The sequence below is a fragment of the Pseudopodoces humilis genome, chromosome 7, assembly GCF_049639895.1.
Source record: "Pseudopodoces humilis isolate 2021_Gansu_Grassland_sample_001 chromosome 7, ASM4963989v1, whole genome shotgun sequence".
In the NCBI taxonomy this organism is placed as follows: domain Eukaryota; kingdom Metazoa; phylum Chordata; class Aves; order Passeriformes; family Paridae; genus Pseudopodoces; species Pseudopodoces humilis.
Genome location: NC_142206.1, coordinates 9,755,008 through 9,774,448, shown reverse-complemented (window position 1 = coordinate 9,774,448; position 19,441 = coordinate 9,755,008). Strand labels below are relative to the sequence as shown.

The window sequence follows — 19,441 nt, the reverse complement described above, 5'->3', positions numbered from 1 at the left end:
AAAGATGGGCAGACGGTCCATGTAAAGAGATTACATAAACACCCAAATGTGCAACAACGTGCCCTGTGATCTTTGGCACTGCTCTCCCCGCGGGTCACGCAGGAGAGATGCTGTGTCCTCCAAGGCAAGCAGCCCCTGCCACCAGCTGGAGTTTATGCCATCAGTGTTGTACCACCGGCAGGTATTCCAGACACGCAGGCAGCACCCGGCTGATGCTAAAGCACCGAGGCTGAGATTACTCCGTGCACCCCAATTTCTGGCCTTCCCCGCTCTTCCCTTTGCCATTTTAGTGCAGGACAAATCGCTTCTCCCACACATCGCCTCACCTCCGGTGTTCCCCAGCGGGCCTCAAGCTGCGCTGTCAGCCCCTCGGAAAGGGAGCCTTTAAGAGATGTCCTTTTTTAACAAAAACAGCGCGATGCACAGCCTTCTCAGGTACAGGCGGCTCGGCGGGGAGCGGGAGTTATTTACGGCCGGGCCCCATCACGCGTGGACAGAATGTCCTGGAGATGTGGATGAGGCCCCTGCAGGATCCGGCGACTGCCGACACCTCCCTCCCACTCCGCCAGCTCGTCTCCCCATAGGTGCTGGAGGAATCCCTGGCCACCATTTTGCTGCTCCGCTGGGATATTTTCCTGGGTGGCAGTGAGCCGTGGGGGTGGGGTGCCAAGCGTGGCCTTCCCCGGCGTGCGCTGCCACCGGCTGCGTCTCGGATTAGCTCTCGACCTGTCCCCTGCCACCTCCGTGCCCCTCTGGGAAGGTGAAACCTTTAAAGTGAAAGGAAAGACCTTAAAAAAAAAAAAAATAGAAAAAGAACCATCTTGGGAGATGGGTGGAAACCCCAATTGTTTAAAAATTTTGGTGTGCGGCAAAACCATCCTGGCAGGGAAAAACAGGACTGAAGAAACAGGAGAAAGGTTTTCCCTTGGGATCAGCTACAAAGAGTAGGTGTTCAGATTGGGAGTGCACCTTTTTAAAGGACAGTATGGCAGGTACGCGTTGGTGACAGCAACATTATTACTAATTATTATTATTATTATTATTATTATTATTATTATTATTATTATTATTATTATTATTATTATTATTATTATTATTATTATTATTGATAGCAAACAGCAAGGCACTGGTGCTGCTCTGCTCCCCTCCCCGGTGCCCCCGTAAAATAATACTAAGTCTCCTTGCATATCTCTCCCTAGGGTCTGTGTGTGGCCTTAGCCCCATTCATCATTTGGCTCCCAGTGCAGAACTCGCTCCATTTTTAAAATTATGCATGATCCACCGAAGAGACAATTTGGGTTTCCCCCACCTCTCCCTTGCCCTTGAAGAAAGCGAGCCCTTGTCTCATTTGCATTAAAACCCTGCTCTCTATAAGCTAAGCAAAGGGGAAGGACTTGAAGCCTATGGGATGGCTTTAGGGCTCTGCCCCTTGCTTTTGGCTCTCTCTCTCTCTCATTCTCTCTCGTGCTTTGATCTCTGCTTAACAACAGTAACGTCACAGGGACTACACCAGGAGAGTTTTGTTGGAAGTTAGAAAGTTTTGCAGCCTCCAGAGGGCTGTAGCGGCAGTAGCAGAAGCAGCATCCAAGGGACTCCTGGAAGGGGAAGAGAGAGAGCGAGCGAGCGACTGACTCAGTCCTGCTGCAGAGAACTAACTCGAGGCGACGAAGGCAGACATGGAACATCAGCTGCTGTGCTGCGAGGTGGAGACCATCCGACGAGCCTACCTGGATGCCAACCTCCTCAATGACAGGGTGCTGCAGACAATGCTGAAGGCGGAGGAGACCTGCTCGCCCTCCGTCTCCTATTTCAAGTGCGTGCAGAAAGAAATCTTGCCATATATGAGGAAAATAGTTGCCACTTGGATGCTGGAGGTTTGTATCTTTCGGGGACTTTTCCTTGCAAGCTCCGACACCGAAACGAATTAATCCGGGGAGCTGCTGCCCCATCTCCTGCCCCCTCTCCCTCTCCCCCGGGATCTCTTTCCCGGCGCGGCACACGTTGCCTGCCCTCGGAGACGCCCGCGTGGAACGAGGGCAAGCGGCCCGAGGTGGCGGTGATTGCCGCCGCTGTCGCCGGCTCCGTGTCCCCGCTGCCGCAGCCGGGTCCCGGCGCCGAGGGGGGCGGCGTTCGAGCCCCCCTCGCCCCTGCCCGGTGGCCCCGGGGGTCGGGGGGTGCCCGGCTCCTTTTCCGGCCGTCGGAGCGAGGCGGTGCCGGCGCTGGGAGCCGGGGCAGAGCCGGCTCGGGGCTCCCCCGGCCCGGCGGGGAGCGGCCCCGGCCCGGCCGCCGAGTCCCCGGCCGCGCGGGGCCGCCGCCTGCCCCTGCCAGCTCGTGTTTTCTGGGGATTTTATTTTAAATTAATATCCTTGTACACGTATGCAAGCGGCTGCCCGTGCCAGTATTATGCGCCATCTTTGTTCTTTTATTTGCAAAGCAAAAGTGTTTATTAATCGGGAGAAAAACGAAGAAAGTCCCGGGGAGCAAAGCCAAGGGTGTGTGTGTGGCAGGGGGGAGCGGGGGAAGGGGCCGGGGGAGGAAGGTCGGGGGCCGGGGGACCCCGCTGGGGCTGCGGGCAGGGGGACCGGCCGGAGGGGCTCCGGCGTTTCTGGGGGAGTTGCAGGGTGAAAGTTTCTTTGTTCAGCGCGAAGAGAGGCTGGAGCTGCGGTCACCCCTCAAAGGCACGCTTGTGCTGCGGCGGCGAGCGGCAAGGTTGCTTGGGAAAAGCCAGTTGGAAAGGGCCTCGTCCCTGGCGGGACACGTCTGGGGGGCCTCTCAGCGGGAGCCCCAGGAGCTGGGCTACATTTTCATGCCTTTTCGGAAGCTCTGGGTGCCCGCGATGTATTTTTAATTAATTTTTGAAACCGCAGCGCCCTGCCTTGCTCTGGGAAATGTCGCGCCCGGCTGTGCTTCAGGGCGAGAGAGGGAGGCGGTGAATTTCACTTCGGGGGATCCCCCTGGAGCCCCCCAGAAGGACCAGAGGCACGGGGCTCGGTAAAGGACCCCCGCCGCTTCATTTTCAGCCTTTTTTGAGAGCTCGAATAATTTTTTAAATATTTTTAAATATTTTTTGAAAAGATGACGTCTGGGGAAATGAGGCTGGACGCCACCTTTGTGTCTCGACCAGAGAGGGGAATCGGCAGCACAACGGCAAATTAGATGAAAAAATAAAAGCGAAATAAATAAATCCGGGGCCGAGCCCGGCTCTGCACCCCGTTACCAACCACGGGGGTTCACATTTTCCTCCGCTTTCCGTTTTCTTCCCTTTTTAAAAATTTGTTCTTAAGGGCTGGAAAACTGGGCACAGACCTCTTCTTCGATTACCCCCTCCCCTTTTGCCATGAATCGCCTGCGGGTTTCTAACGCAACATTTCCCCCCACTTTGTCACTCGTGACTTTCATTTTCTTTGATGCCGCTGCTTTTCCCATATTTATCCATTTCCCCCAACTGCGTTTCCTCCTCGTCTCCTTCAACCTTGCCCTGCAAAGCCTGGGGGAGAGGGAGGGCGAGAGCAGCGGGACAAGCCTGGCTTTCGCCTCAATTACTCTTGAACGATCTCTCTCCTTCTTGCAGGTTTGCGAGGAGCAGAAGTGCGAAGAGGAAGTTTTCCCCTTGGCTATGAATTATTTGGACAGATTTTTGTCGTTTGAACCCCTCAAGAAAAGCCGATTGCAATTGCTCGGAGCTACCTGCATGTTTGTGGCTTCAAAAATGAAGGAAACTATTCCTCTGACCGCAGAAAAACTGTGCATTTATACAGATAACTCCATTAGACCCGACGAATTACTGGTAATTTCACGTTCAATCACTTCAAGAATAAAAAAAAAAAAAAAAAAAAATCGAAACAAACATTTTAAAAAATAATACATATATAAAAAATACAGGCAAAAGGAAAAAAAAAAAAAGAGAACGGCAACCCCGCACGTTCGGAAGCGCCGGTGGTGACTGCGGGGCTGCTGGGGCGGGCGGGAGCTGTGGATGCGACGGCGGGCTGGGATAGGGCCGGGATGGGGCCGAGCCGGGATCGGGAGCGGGACCCCCCCCGCGCTGGGCGGCCCGCGGGCTCCCCCTGGCGGCCCCGACAGGCTCTGCCCAGCGCGGGGGGATCCCGCAGCCCGCCCCGACCCCGGGACAGCGCTGCGCCCCCGGCACCGTGTGCGAGCGGCTCTAACTACGCTCCCCCCTCTTCCTCTCCTTCCCCCTTCCCCCTTCCCCTCCCTCTTCTCTTTGCAGCAAATGGAGCTGCTGCTGGTGAATAAGCTGAAATGGAATCTGGCTGCAATGACCCCCCACGATTTCATTGAACATTTCCTTACTAAAATGCCTCTGGCAGAGGACACCAAGCAGATCATCCGTAAACATGCTCAGACTTTTGTGGCTCTGTGCGCTACAGGTATGAGCCCTGCACGTTGCGCAAAGCGCGTTGCTCCCCGACACGCGCCCACCCCCCGGCTTGTAAGGCTTCCCGTAGCTGTTGGTCTCAGGCGCGCTCGCAGAGCTGCGGGGAGGTAGTTTAAGCCCCGATTATTGCCCCTTGTTTGCAGAAGGTGGATTACTTTGCCAGAGGTAAGTTTTTCTTTTCAGAAGATATTTCGCTTCTGAGTCGGAGTTGTGTGTGGTTGTCAGGGAGGGAGAGGGACAGTCCCCCCACTTCCCCCGCCCGTAGCTCAGTGTGGCACGATTTCCTCCCCTCCTCACACCGGGTTTATGTGGGGGCTGCAAAAGGCTTACTGCCCATGCTGGGAACCCCTCCCCGTGTGGATTCATTCTTTAAGACAAATTTTTAAAGGTGGAGGGAGATTTTCCCTGTGAATAGCACTGCGTGGGGTTTTAAACCTTCCCTCTTCAAGTTGCCTCTTGGCCCCCTCCTCAGTGTCTGGTGGATTGGAGGCGCGCCACGCGGCACAGAGGCTTTTCCTGGCACAGGACCTAGCCGCTGCCATCTGCACCCTCCTGACCACGTGCTGTGCTGGAGCCATGAGCAGGGCCGGCCTCCAAAGATGCCAAAGAGTCGTGGTATCCACGCTCCAAAACTTCGGTGGGATGTGCGTGGCCGGTAGCACCCGTTAATGCCGTGTAGCTTGTTTTCCAGAGGTTGGATTTGGTGTAAAATTTGAAGGAAGATGGCATGCACTCAGAAGGAAAAAAAAAAAAAGTTTTATTTCACAGAACCAGCCCCACTGCAAGGCCTAAAGATAGAACAACCAAGCCATAAAAGAGAAGTTTATAAACACTGGCATTGCTCTTCATCTTGGGCCTAACATCAGCATGAGGGGCAGCTCATAGGTGAGGTTGCCTGGAGTAATGCTCGGTGCTGGGAACACCACAAGCTTCAAACCACCGGCAGCAACATTTTGGGAAAGTCCACTGTATCCCTCCACGCCAGGTTCTACCAGCTACGAGGCTGCTGCAGCTCTGGAGGCATGATTTGCTAAGTTTGAAGCTAAAAAGGACGGCCACCCGGGCTCCCCTTTGGATGTGGGGATGTTTAACCTAGGTTGTTGTGTTGGCAATGACAGGGATGAAAACAAGAGTAGTTCAAAGGTTGGAGACTTGCTAAGAGTCCAGTACTTTGATCTACTGTCGATGTTGTTATGTTTCTTTTAGGAAGCACATCCAGAGCCTTTATTTAACACTACTACACACCACAGCTGGAGAATGGATCAGTAAATGAGAACCATGTTCTGGGAGTTTCACTTAGCTTATAAAAAAAACAGCGCTGAGCTCACCAGAGTTGAGGCCCTCTTCAGCTCCCTACTGAAGTTGGGAATATTGCCTGGGGAATATAAAGCGCTCAGGAAGGCTGCCACTAGGCTCTGTGTTTTTATTGTTATTTTTGGATGTCAGGGGTTTCTCTACCTTTTGCTTTTCTCATGACTTCTTTTGTTGGCTAGTGAAGATCACATGTGGCTTAAGCAGCATCTGGACTTTGCTTTGCTGTTGCTGGGTTGTGCTGCATTTCCCCTTGCCAAAATGAACCTAGATGGACTGCAAATGCCTTGTGCTGCCTGGATGCTGTGGGGCCTGATCCAAAGTCCACTGGAAACACTGACAGCTCACTCAAGTGGCCTCAGGGGCAAGTGCAGTCTCTCCTTTGCCGGTGTCCTCTTCTGTAAAGGAGGTTCTCATAGGAAGAGACTGCAAAATAGTGCTTGCTTAGAAAACAAACCCTTGGCCAGTTGGCTTACCAAGGTGAAGGCTGTGGAAGTGTTTGTAGGTGAGTGTGTGTGTGTTTGCTCCAGAAAAAGAAGGTTACGCTGCAAGGTGAAGTTGAGGGGAATTCCTCCTAAGCTCCTTCTCCAGTTGTCTGGCTAGTAGAAGTAGAAATGGGTTTGTTTGATTTGGTTTGGTTTTGAAAAATCCATTTTCACCAAAGGATGCCTTTGTGCTGTGGTAGGTTCAGGAGAAAAAGTAGAAAAAAAAAAAAAAAAGGAAAGAAAAAAAAAAAAAGAAAGAAAAAAAATTACCGGGGTTTTTTGAAGTTAACACATAATTGAGCTTAATGAATGGGGCTCTGGCATGGCTGAGCAAGGCAGAGAGAGCTCAAAAGGAAGCAGGCCTCTTTTGGCCCAAGTTAAGACCAGTGTTGAGGGAGAACTGCAGCTCTATACAAGCATAACAATGAATAGCAACAAATATTGGAGCTTCAGCATTTCATTATGTTTCTCTGGTTATCAAAACATACCAGGCTCCTTTTATTATTATTATTATTATTATTATTATTATTATTATTATTATTACTACTGTTATTATTGTTGTTGCTTTGGTCCTCTCTGAAGGAGAAAGAAAGATCCCCCCTTTGAAAAGAGTGTGTTACAATTCTCCCATTCTCCAGCCTTTATAAAATTGGAAGTCTCAAGGTATGTGACCAGTTGGAACCTGTTGCATCTTGCAGCAAGTGATTTATGTTCACAGTTTTGATTTGCCTCAATGAAAAGATTTTCATTCATAGCCCCCAGCTCTCCAGACGGATGGAATTGCTGCTCCATTTAAAAAGGAAAAGGGGTGACTCGCCTTGTTAGGAATTTTTTTTAAAGCGCTGCAGCGCCTATATGCCTGCTTTGTCCTCCCTTCAGGGTGGCTGGCATTCTTCTCTCTCCTCCCCCTCCTCTCTCTCTCCCTCTCTCTCTTTTTAACAACGCTGAAGTTGTTTATTCTTTTTGGATGAAGTCTCAGATAGGCTACTGGGGATGTGTGCTTCAATTGATGGGGCCCCCTACCCCATTGTGGCTGTGTCAGGTCTAATTCATCTCACCGAAGCCCCCTTGTTCCTGAGCGCTCAATAGCGCAAGATGAGGCGATGGAGGCTGACAATGATGCCACACTCTTCACTTGGGGGCATCCAATTACAGGCTAGAGGGGCCCCCTGATTAATATGCTGAAATTAGTGGCCTCTGCCACAAATAATTCCTTGTTGAGTTGCAACAAAAAGGCAGTCCATGCTGCTTGTCTGGAGTGGTTATAGGGACAGACACAAACTGGTCATTTAAACTTCATTATCACTTTTCCACCTTGGAAAGAATGAGGGTGTGACTATGAATTCATGTTCTTGTTTACTGCTCCATTTAAAACAAGAACACAAATATTAATCCCAAACGTGATCCTGTCAGGACGGGCTCATTAAAGTGACACATTTTGGTCATGTCCTGTTTGTGGAGCTCTGTAAACAGTGTCAGAAAGGCACTGCCACCCTACCCCTCTGAGCAACCCCATCCTGGTGGGATCCATACTGGGAATCCCCCATTTCCCAAGTCCACCTGCAGCTCTGTGTCAGTATTTTAGTTCAGGACTGGCTTTGGAACGGGTACAGTGCCAATAAGCAGTCTGGACTGCTGCTTTTTCTGTTTTGGGAAGGACAGCAGCTTGCTAGAAGATGCATGTGTTTATGTCTGCCTGGAAATGGGCAGGTTAGGAAAAGGGGGAAAACCAAATTTATTTTGATATGTTTATTTTAACATAAATGAAATTACTTTACCTCGAGTTTGCCTTTTCACTGGCAGTGCATCATTAAAGCTTGGCCAGAATTCTGTGTATCAGTTTAATTTTGGAGGTTTGTAGGATGCTGGGTGAAGTGCCCCTTTGAAGGTGAGTGTTGGTCAGGGCCACAGTGGAGTGTCAGAAGTGTCTGAATAAACAGATTCAGAGCCAGGACTTCCACAGAGTCCTGAAGGCTTTAGTTCCACTGGTAAAACATTTACACAAAAGTTATTTTATCATAATAAAGGAGATGCATGATTTAATACTTAAATTGTTCCACTGAGCCCTGTAAGCTGTCCATTCCTTTGATTTCATTCAGGGGTTTGACAGATGGTTTATATTTTTCCAACCTAGAGGAAGTTTTATTCTGATAAAAGCTGAAGTAATGTGTCTCAGGTTCTGGTGTACATTGTGGCATTTTCCTTTCTCCCTCACAAAATTGGACCTTGACTTGTGCCACTTACTATCTTTGTTCCTGATTCTCCTCCAAGGTGTTCACTGCCACGGATCAAATGCATTCCTGTTCAGTACAAAAGAGACTTATCATCAAAATGTCGACTATTATTATTAAAAAAAAATTAGAAAAACTCAAACCAAACCAAACAAACCCAAAGGAAAAACATGCTAAATGGCAGAGATAGCCCCTTAAGGGATCCTGGGAGTGGCTTTGTGGAGAGACCTACAGCAATGCAGTCTGGAAGGGGGCCCAGCCTCTTGTCAGCATGGTGTCACATCAGAATGTAACTGATTGTCCGCCAATTCTTGGGACCCCCGTCACTTAGTTATGCCACATTTACATTAAATCCCTGTTGCCAGGATGGATGGCAGCCACTGACAAGAGACTAGGTTGAGACAAAGCATTTTTAAGATGAAACCTTAATTTAAATATGGATTATCTGCCTCCTGACAGGGTTAAGCATTCTTTCTCTTTTCTTTCTTTTTGTTGATGTTGTTCATTAAAGCAATATTCCTTTGAGTGTCAGAGCAAAGGTTTCGGCTTTAAAGGGCCCCAGGACTCATCATTAGAACGCACCTTGGATCTGACCATGCAAGACACTGCAGGATGTGAACAGGTTTTCTCAGATGTGCAGTGCCATTGACCCCCGCGGAATTATTCACAGGAGCAAAATATTTTAACACTGGAAGAATGGGGGCCCTGCTTATGATAAAAGTACCTCAAAGTGATGAATGGCCTCCCAGGCCCAGTGCTAAGAAGGGCCACTCTCTGCAGAGCAGTTGCTCATGTGGATAAGTGTTTGCAGGTTTGGACCTGTAAGAGTTTTAGAGCAGGAGACACCTTTCTGCTCACCATTTTCCCTGCTTTTTCAGATGCAATAGTTGGCAGCTGAAAGCCATACTGGTACAAAGAGTGTATGGGTATGGACAGGCTTCTCCTAAAGCAATCATTTCAGTCTTTTTTTTTTTTTTTTCTTTTTTTTTTTCTCTCCTTTCTTCATACAGATATTAAATTTATTTCAAACCCACCTTCCATGATCGCAGCTGGCAGTGTGGTAGCAGCTGTGCAAGGCCTGCATCTGGGGAACACTAACACTTTCCTCTCCTATCAATGCCTCACACATTTCCTATCACAAGTTATCAAATGTGATCCGGTAAGTGACTCTTTCTCTCGGTTGATCTCCTGCATTAAGGGGTTTTAAGAATGAATGCCTGCTTACTGCATGGGAGCTAATCTGACAGTAAATCTTGGGAAAGGTCAAGCCTCAGAGTGGGGGTTCTCAATGTGTTCTCTTGTGCACAGCCTGCTTGTTTGGTTGTTGTGATGCCCACTGATAATCTGCGATGATGCTGCTGCAGTTCCTGGATGGGAATGGCACATCCAGCTCTGGTGTTTGGGAGAGGAGGAAGCCTTGCACTGCCTTAGGACGTGGCAGAGGCTGTGTTTGGCTGGGAGTAATTAAACCAGGAGCCCCGCTAAAATGAAACTTGGGGAATAAGACCCGAAAACAGTTACTGAGACCTTGTGGTATCTCTGACCTTATCTTTGACCATTCTTGAGGCCTTTTATTGTGCCAAGTGGTGTGAAAAAGCTCTTCTTAAAAGAGTTCTAATGATCTAATTTGGTTTATTATGTGCTAGACCAGCACAGTAGCTGGTATTGAATTCCTTTTTGGAACAAATGCTTGTCCCACTACTTTCTGACAAGGTAGATGGTCCTCATAGGACTCTTCATTTTGCACTGCAGCTTCCAGGAGATGCACATCAGTAACTAGTGGGCAATAAACCTTTCATAAGTGAATGGGCCAGGAAGGGAGCCTACAAGGAAGACCTAAAGTCAATGATCCATGTCATAATGGTGTGTGAAGTTGGGGCAGAGTTGAGCTTTGTTTTGTAACAATGTGGGAGACCAATAAATAGATGCTTTAAATAGGTTCTTGTGAGGTCTCCAAGCGCTGGACAATGAGTCAAATAAAGACAACTCTGTGGTTAGGGTGCAGAATCTTGAAGATGCCGTTAAATTATTTTACAAGTTAATAATTTAAATGCATAGAAAACTGTCCCAGTCCAAAACTGGATTTGTGTAATTTGGCTTTGTTGAGAGGATTGAGCGATTTCTGGAAAGATGAATGCATTGCAATTAATTATTTGCAAAATAATATTTTACTTTTGATAGACTGTGTGAAACAATTGCTGAAAAATGTGGTATCTCACGGTGTTATTTTGATCAACTGAACAGTACCTCAGTATTGAGCATGTTATATTTGCCACTTATGTCACTGCAGCTGAGGTAATACAGTGTGGAAGTGTTACATTCTCTAAGAACCTGAAATGCTGAATATTCTAAGAAATGCTGAAATAATGGGCTGCTCAGTTTGGTATGCACATGTGATGCTTTTTGTCAGTCTGTGAACAATGCAGATAATTCCAGTGTGTGTTTGGCCGCTGTCCAGGCTGGGATGTTTGAAGCAGGTACTGAGGGAAAATACTTGCTATCTGTTCAGGCAGCATCTTGATTCAAACAAGGTGATTTAACCATTCCTCTTACCAGGCACTAAAGTGGATTCTCTCACATCGTGCAGAAAGGCCTGTCCTTATGTAACTTGAATTAGTTGATGACAGAGCTTTTGAAAAAGTTGCTTTAGCAAAAAAGAGGATTTTTGTTTATTTCATTTTAACTGTCCTGAGTGATTTCAAGGCCTGGGTGATTTTCAGTGTTTAACCTGGGCTTAGTTAACAGCTTGAAAAGGGAGTAACTCCCCTCCAGCTTCCAGTGCTAAATATATTCATGAGTCAGGTAGAAATAAGGATTTGAATGGATTGCTACAGAAAATTAGCAATCCATAAAGTTCTGTGTATGTACAGGTATATTGTTGTGTTTGGAGTGGAATAAGGGAACAGCAACTTCTACTGCAGTTGTTTTGAGAGAGGAATCTGCTCGGTTTCCTACACAGGATGATTGCCCTGCAGGGAGACTTTCCCAAAATACCTATCTGTATAACCCATGGTATCAAATGCCATTCCTGCTATCCCATTTCACAGGGATTTGTATGAAGAGTGTTATGCTCCAGTGATGGTTCCCTCTGTTAGGGAGCGTGTTTATATTGGATATAAATACTGGATATATACTGGATAGTCTTGGAATGTTAAGAGCAGGGCTGGTGTTCCCCCTGATGCTGGAGCAGCAGATCTGTTGGTTTTCAGGTTACATAATTACACTTTTTTACCTTTAGTCTCAAAGAAAGCTGAATCTAAAATAATATCACCTGATTGGAATTCCTTCATGGTTCATGTTTATATGTTGGTAGGAGTCCAATTTCCCATTTTGCCTTTGGTCGGGGGTAATTAGAAATCAGATAATCACAATTAGAAGTCTTGGGCTGTCTTCCATCATTCTATTCTTGACCCCATCATTCAAACAGATGGAATTTTACCTGACATTCATTTCCAGGCCAGAAATTTGCTAAACTAGATTAGATTGGGTCTCCATGCTGTCTGTTAGTGCATTGGAATTCGCCTCCTGCCTGCCACTTCTCAGAGGCACCTTCAAACATGTGCTTGTTATCCAGAACAGGTCAGGCAGGAACAAAGGATTTCCAAGTAGTTCCTTTTTTGTTGTTGTTTGTTTCCTTTCCTATCTGACCCTGGAGTCTGATCTTAAAAGTATTTGACCACATCAGTTCAGCTAGCAAGTATTTTTTTCTTTTCCTTTTTTTTCTTTTTTTTTTTTTTTTTTTTTTAATAAGGAGCTTAATTAATCCAGGAAGGGTTTATGACCTTGAACAAACTTGTGGGCATTGAAAATTTGGGTAGTGAAGCAGAAAAGTTGTTGGGAGAAATTATCAGAATAATGCACAAATTTTTTATTTGCTTTTCAGTGTTGGGAAGTACTGAGAATGAAAAAAGCTTTGTTGAGGTTGTTCACAGTGAATTTTATGTTTAGCAGCTGTTTTTTGCTAACTCTAACACATTCCTACAGGCAAACTATTTATCTAATAGTCAGGTTGAATAAGACATGGACAAAATACATTAAAGAGTAAAGAAAACTTTTCATTCAACTGTAGCTTAAGACAGTGTTCATAATAAATTGTAAAAATTGTTTTTAAAAGAAGTTACAGCAAGCTGCACTCTGAGAATTTTAAATGAAAAAAAAAATATGTGGGCAAAAAGTACCTTTAAAGTACATAGTCCTATGTAATAATTCATAACTGGACTCCAGAGGGAGAAGAATAGGTATTTAGAGAAATTCTTTTGAATGGTTTTAATTTTCAGAGCTCAAACATACTATATGCAAATGGTCAGGACTAGAGAAAAAACCCACAAAGTTCCCATCAAAACTCACCATAAAATCCAGTCTTACCTGAAAACAAAACCCCAAAACAAAACCCAAGAGGATTAATTTTGCTCTGAAAAAGAAAAATGCTTTCAGTTTGGAACACTGAACGTGCTAAAAGAGAATTATCCTCAGAAGTGGCTTTGTAAAGCCAGGAACACCTAAAACTGTGTTGGTGTGCTCCTCTTTAATGTGTCTGACTTGAAGGGCGAGGGAGGTTCGTGGTGCAAGAGGGAGCCTTACAGTCAGGATTGATCTGTTATATCTGGAGGAGGGCTGGGTGCAGGGACTTCACAGAGACCTTTTTGTGGAAGCAAGAGGTATGCAGGAGCCAAAGGCATGATGACTTTAGGATATGAGGTGTTTCTTTTTGTCATTTAAAACACTATGTGTCTCTGTCAAGAGGAAATATTACACTAGGGTTTAAACCAGGAAAGGTCATAGGTTATGTGTTTTCAGTGAGCTGTAACTGATGGTCTGATCTGCTTAGAGGTAGGATTAACCTCCCTCTCTCTCAGAAAGGACTTGCAGAGAATTGTTTGCTTGGATTTCTAATCTTATTTTACCCCAAATGCCATGTGCCCTTATTGGTGGCAGGAGATTCTTGTGGTAGTGGAATCAGTGAAAAGCTGGTAGATCACACAAGAAGCCTCTGAATGAAGGCAGAATTGAAACTGGGAAATAAAGAAAACAGCAGGCAGGTCACCCTCTCAGGAAAACAACATTCATTCTCAGTCATGCACATCCTAACACTTTTGACGGCAATTTATCATGGAAGACTGGGTTCACCGCAAGGGCTAACACATGTCATAGGTTAAATCAGAAAAGGCAATGCTGAAAGGAAACTTCAAAGTCCTTAATACACGGAGTTAAAGATGTTGGGGGGGAAAGCTTACAATGTTTGTTATAAAGATAAGGGTAAACAGCATGCTGGATGAGTTTTGGCAAAATGCTGTGGGGTTGTTTGGCCTATTTAGGGCACCATTTCTGTGCCACTGCAGTGGGTGTACAGACCTCCACACCCTGCAGGAAGTTGTGCAGGTTGAGCTAAAAGGCCTTCTGGTTGCTGGGAATCTGATATATCTCCTCATGGTATGGCACAATGCCTGGGGGAAGTTGCCTTTCCCCACCACAGACAAGATCTTTCTTAGTTCTTTATGGCTTTTTAATTCCCTATGCACCCTCCTGAACCCCCAGGAGGATTGTGTGCACATCCAGCTTGGAGAGAACACTTTGGAAGTGAGAGAAAAACTTCTCACCCTGACTGAGATTTCCAGGGGGATGTGGTAGCACACAGAAAGCTTGGATGGACTTGGTAGTGCATGGTTAGGGAGGTGCTTCGTGGTGCTTCTGAGGGACCTCTCCATTTTGGGGTTGTACTGTCCCGTTCAGTCCGTCTCTGGAGATGCTTTGAGGGTTAGGAATTTATCAGCTGCCCATAGCTGGACATTGCAGCAGCTGGCAGACAGCTTAGGGCATGGGCATCTCAACATATGTATGGCATTTCTAAGAACTTCCTGTTACTGGAATTTAGCCTGGGGAAAAAATGTTACTGTTTGTGAGCATCACTTCTAGCAGACTCTACTGCTGAAGGACTCCTGGAGTAACAGTAGAAATCACAGTTGTGAGCAATGGGCTTGTACAGAACTGTAAACAGCACAGGCAGAGAAGCAGCAGTGCAAGGTACAATCTGCAGAAAAACAAGCTTGCTCATCCACTCCTTTCACTGTCGGGTGCTTCTGCTGTTCTTCCCACCCTCCTTTCCAGCCTTCTGCTCTCCCAGATAACCTGATAATATTTCTCTTGCTTTGTCAAAAAACTGGTATTTTAGCCTATGATATTTCTAAAGGACTCTTGGGTCTCTCTCCCCCCTTCCATTGCACCCTCCTGCAGGATTGTTTACGAGCCTGCCAAGAACAGATTGAGTCCCTCCTCGAGTCCAGTCTACGCCAGGCACAGCAGCACAATGTATCTTCAGAAACAAAGACTGTAGAGGACGAAGCAGACCTCTCCTGCACACCTACTGATGTGCGAGACGTGAACATTTAAAGAGGACTTCTTAAATGGATTTGTTTGGCAAGAAAAGCAGACAAAGAAAGGGCATCTGAGAAGGAATCGGCATCAGGATCTCCCCCCCAGAAACCCTTTTCTCCAGGACATTTTTATACCAGAAGGGAAAACCAGTCTTGTTATATTTTTTTCTTGCTCTCCCTTCCATCTGTGACTTCAAACAAACAAATAAACAAAAAATACCCCAAAAACTGTCTTAAAAATAGAAAAAAAAATAGTATTTGCATTACCCTCAGGGGTTTGTGCTACAAAAATAGAGGATTTTATACAATAATAATCAACTAGTTTTATATTAAAGTGTTCTTGTCTGTATGTTGTAAAAATAGGCATTAACACACGAAATGTCTCCAGGGGAGGTATTAGATTTGATTTCTTACATATAAAACAAACCAACCAACCATTTTTAAAGTAGAAGAGGGTTTTGTTTTTTTTTTTTTAGCTAGTAAATGAAATATTCTTTTTCTTTAAAAAGCATAGCTTTAACGCAGTTCTAGGCTTTTCTATATCTTGCTTGCTTATGCATTTAGTCACTTTATAATTCATCTGTAAATGTTTATTTTACTTCCTTAGGGTTTTTTTTATCCTCTTCACCTTATAAATGGTTAACGTAACCCATAAGTTAGTGTATGTTAGTATGCAGCATTATTATATGTTAATCTTTTTTTTTTGTGCCTGTGGATTGCCTGTGCATTGAGGCATTTGTAGGGTTCCAGCTTAGTGTGGTTGGGAAAGGCCAATGTACTACTCATACAGGACCCTATTATAAAGAGAAACCGAAATAGTGACATAATATATTATATTTTTGTAATCTTCCTATTTTTGTAGTTACCTGTGTAAAAACGCTGGTCTGACCCCACAGACATTCAGCCTAATTATGGTCAGGTTCAATCCACAGTTCAGTCTTTTTTTTTTTTTGTTCGTTTGTAATATTCTAAAACCATTCCATTCAAAGCACTTTCAGTCCATTAGATATAGGAAATACATTCTTTTATTGTGTGGGAGGTTTTTTTTTTTGTTTGTTTGTTTGTTTTTTAATGGAATGGTTTGGAAATATATTAAGTGCTTGTTGGCAAACTTGGAATTGCAAAGCAAGTGCATTTAACTATGGTGTTAGAGGAGAGGTGATTCTTTTTTTCCGAAGGTTGTGTTCCAGTGAGAGAAAATTGCATTCACAAATTGCCAGGATATCTTCCTTTCCTTTTCTATAGAAAAGTTTGAAGTTTAGAATCCTTTGGTGCCAACTCATCTTTATAAATTAGGGGCCTTAAAGGTTCACATATAGGACACATAGTTTTAAGGATTATCGCTAGATGTTTTTACAACTGAAGGTTTTTAAACACTAAAATATATAATTTATAGTTAAGGCTAAAAAGAATATTTATTGCAGAGGATGTTCGTAAGGCCAGTATCATTTGTAAATTAATGCAATCGCCCCTTTTGAAAAAGAAAATCTTTCCACCCTTGATGTTGCAGTTTTAACCCAGCTTATTAAAGCAAAAAAAGGACACGCTTCAAAGAACAAACCCAAAACCAAGCAGTCTATTTGGCCCCTTCCTATACATTTACAAAAGCAATCTAACCATGAAAAAACGCCATAGTTAATAGATATGAAAATTGGAGGAGTACTTGAAAGAAGTTTTTATTCCAGCATATGCCCCATTTTTGGTTTTTTTTATTTAGCTACAAATAGAAAATTTGCACATCTTGGCTATGTATCTTTTTATTATTATTTTAGAAAGTAGCTGAAGGGACGTGGACATAGCTGTTGAAGTTGATGCTCGAGGAGAATATGATGGTGAAATGTATGTGAGAAAACTGCCACTAAGGTGTTGATTGTAAAAAAAAAAACAATAACAAATAAAAGAACAAAAAAAGGAAAAAAGATAAAAAATCAAAAGATTAAAAAAAAGAAAAAGATAAAAGAAAAGGAGTGGATGCTCCATTTTTATTGAGCTGCTATGGATAAATTCCCAGCATGGTTTGAAAAAAAATTAACATTGCTTTTCTGTATCTTTGTCATTGTGTTTTGCTGCTATTTTGTGGATCAGTTTTTTGTTTTTTTTTTTTTTTGTTATACAATGTCATATACTGCCATGTAATAGGTTTTAATTTTCTCATAGAAAATTATATTATTGACATCATTTTTTTTGTAGATTTTTTTATGTGATCAATTTTTACTTAATGTGATTACTGCTCTATTCCAAAAAAGGTTCCTGTTTCACAATACCTCATACTTCAGTTACCCGTGTCTAGACCAGGTTTTGATGTTCTTACAGTGCCTCATAGTTCTACTGCAAATGGAAATGCATCGAACATTGCTCTGAATGGGTCTCTGCATTAATTTAAAAACCAGCAGACATTTCAGAAGATCAAGTAATGTCAAGCGTTGGTTGTTTTTTTGTTTTTGGTTGGTTTTTTTTGTGGTTTTGTTTTTTTTTTTTTTTATTATGCATTTTATAAAGCTGGATTCTTTGTCTGATCTGGGGTTTATTATCATAGTAGTTTTAAGCTGTGTTATTAGCCACATTGATATATGAAAGGTGCATTATAATATAACTCTTGTGTGCCACCTGATGTGGTTCTCCCTCAGCTGGGACACATCATTTGGTATGATAGGTTATCTTCTGGAACTCTAAGTATTTTGTGTGTTTAATCTGTTATGATATACTAGGGTTTTTTGTTTGTTTTGGTTTTTGTTTTTTTTTTTAATTATAGCATAATGCTAATTTAAAAAAAGCCTGTAAATCTCATAAATAAGCCAGCTAACAGAGTTGTATGCTGAAGAATAATCTAGCTGTTGCCTGTATGCTGCTAAACCAAAACAGAATTAAAACTCATTTTGAGGCAAATGCAGTTAAGATCCTACATAGTTCATAAATAAGCATTGCAATGCTACTAGCAGTCGCAGGACCCAGGAGGACTGGATACATTCTGTCCAAATTTCAGGAACATTTCTTACTGCTTACCTCATAAAACACTTCTGTTTATGGCATCTCTGTGTCTCTGAACCAAACATGATTATTGAGTGTAGTGCTTGTTGGTTTTATTGTGTGTTACACTGAGTGGCAGTGTGTACTGCAAATTTCTTTAAAATATTGTATGTACTGAAAAAGGCCAAATCCAGATAAGTGGGTTCATGTGCCAACAGAGATGCTTTATTTGTCACGTTATTATAACAATCTGTAGTAAGCAAAAGCAATTCAGATTTGTACATTTTTAATTGTACTTATTGTCATCACTGGTCTGAAATGCACATTTTCACCAACAGACCTGTAACAGACAAGTTTCCAGCAAAAAAATCTAAAGTCTAGAAATAAAATTGGTAAAACCCAACTGTTGTTGTCTTTTAATTTACTTTTTTTTTTTTTTATTGCCTTGAAAATGCTGAATGGTTACAACTCCCCAGTGCTGTGAGTAAAGCACATGACATTTTCTAGGTTTGACTCTCCACATTTTAAAAGCTGAAGACCTCTTGTTATTTTAGGAAACTGTGGGTGTTTTGAGCTGTGGGTAGGTAACGGTCTGCCTGTCACACCAACGTGTCTTTTTAAAGAAGAAAAATATTTTTTTCCTGCCTGAAGACTTTCTTTTTTAAGATCAAAGGAAATTAGTCAGAGTAAAATGCCCTTTGGTGGTTCATGTGAATAAAGGGTAAAACACAGTATATGTTGGATGGCACAGAATGCTTGCTGGTATTTTCTCATCAGGGGAAGTTTTTGTGCCTTTCCCTCAGACACAGCTTTTATAGCTAAGATAATAAGGAATAAACCTGAAAAACATTAAAGCCTACTTAAAGTATGTAAAGAAAGAAGCAGACCTAGGGCAAAAATTATATATTATTACAAAGTAAAATGAGAAAAAAATTATAGCCTGTGTTCCAATAGACATGCCAAAATAATTTATCTTGTGAAATTATTCCTGCTTTAAAAAAATCTACATAAAAGGCCAAGTGCTTGTCCTCCCTGTCACAAATTAGAAATTCAGTATCTGCCTTCTGAGTTTCCCACTGACTAAACTTAATGTTACAACTGATTCTGTGCAGCGAGTGCAGTACAGGAAATGAAAAATGAAACTCCAGAGCTAACTTCTAACGTGCTAATCATTGTCTAGTGCAGAATAAGCTCCTTTCAGGGCAGTTACCACTAGATGGGAAACCACCTGCATCAGAAGAATCCCAGATGAGCTTGTATGAGCTCAGTGGTTTCCCAGTCATTTCAGCCAGAAACCTGAAGCCCGTGTGGCCTACTGTAAAATCCCAGATCAGGTGGGTGAAGTAAAACCAGTACAAACGGGGTGTGGTTTGTTCCATTTGAAAGGGGCAGCTCTTCCGTACAGTGAGTGACCCTGGGAGGTGTAAAACACTGAAAGATGAACTAAACTCACAGGGACTTCAAAAACACATCAAGCCAAAGCTTAAACTGGTCTGGGCCAAAAATGATTCATTTTTCCCAGCATATTAAAAAATAAACCCAAAAACCCCAGAAGGAACAAGTAGCTTACTTTTGTATGGCTGATCGCTCATCTCTCTGATCTTAAGTGTTTGAAAACCAAGTGAAGACACACTTAGGGGATGTTGACCTCTGACAAAAATCTTGTGCTGATAAAAA

At 43.7% G+C, this 19,441-nt stretch overlaps 1 protein-coding gene across 1 annotated transcript; it reads left to right on the top strand.

Annotated features, from left to right (window-relative positions):
* Positions 1 to 1,516: 1,516 nt before the first annotated feature.
* On the top strand, positions 1,517 to 18,332 carry CCND1 (cyclin D1). The gene is made up of 5 exons (XM_005531784.3): positions 1,517 to 1,874; positions 3,572 to 3,787; positions 4,232 to 4,391; positions 9,437 to 9,585; positions 14,658 to 18,332. The coding sequence occupies exons 1-5, from the start codon at positions 1,677 to 1,679 to the stop codon at positions 14,811 to 14,813; spliced, it is 879 nt and encodes a 292-aa protein (XP_005531841.1). The 5' UTR covers positions 1,517 to 1,676; the 3' UTR covers positions 14,814 to 18,332.
* Positions 18,333 to 19,441: the final 1,109 nt, after the last annotated feature.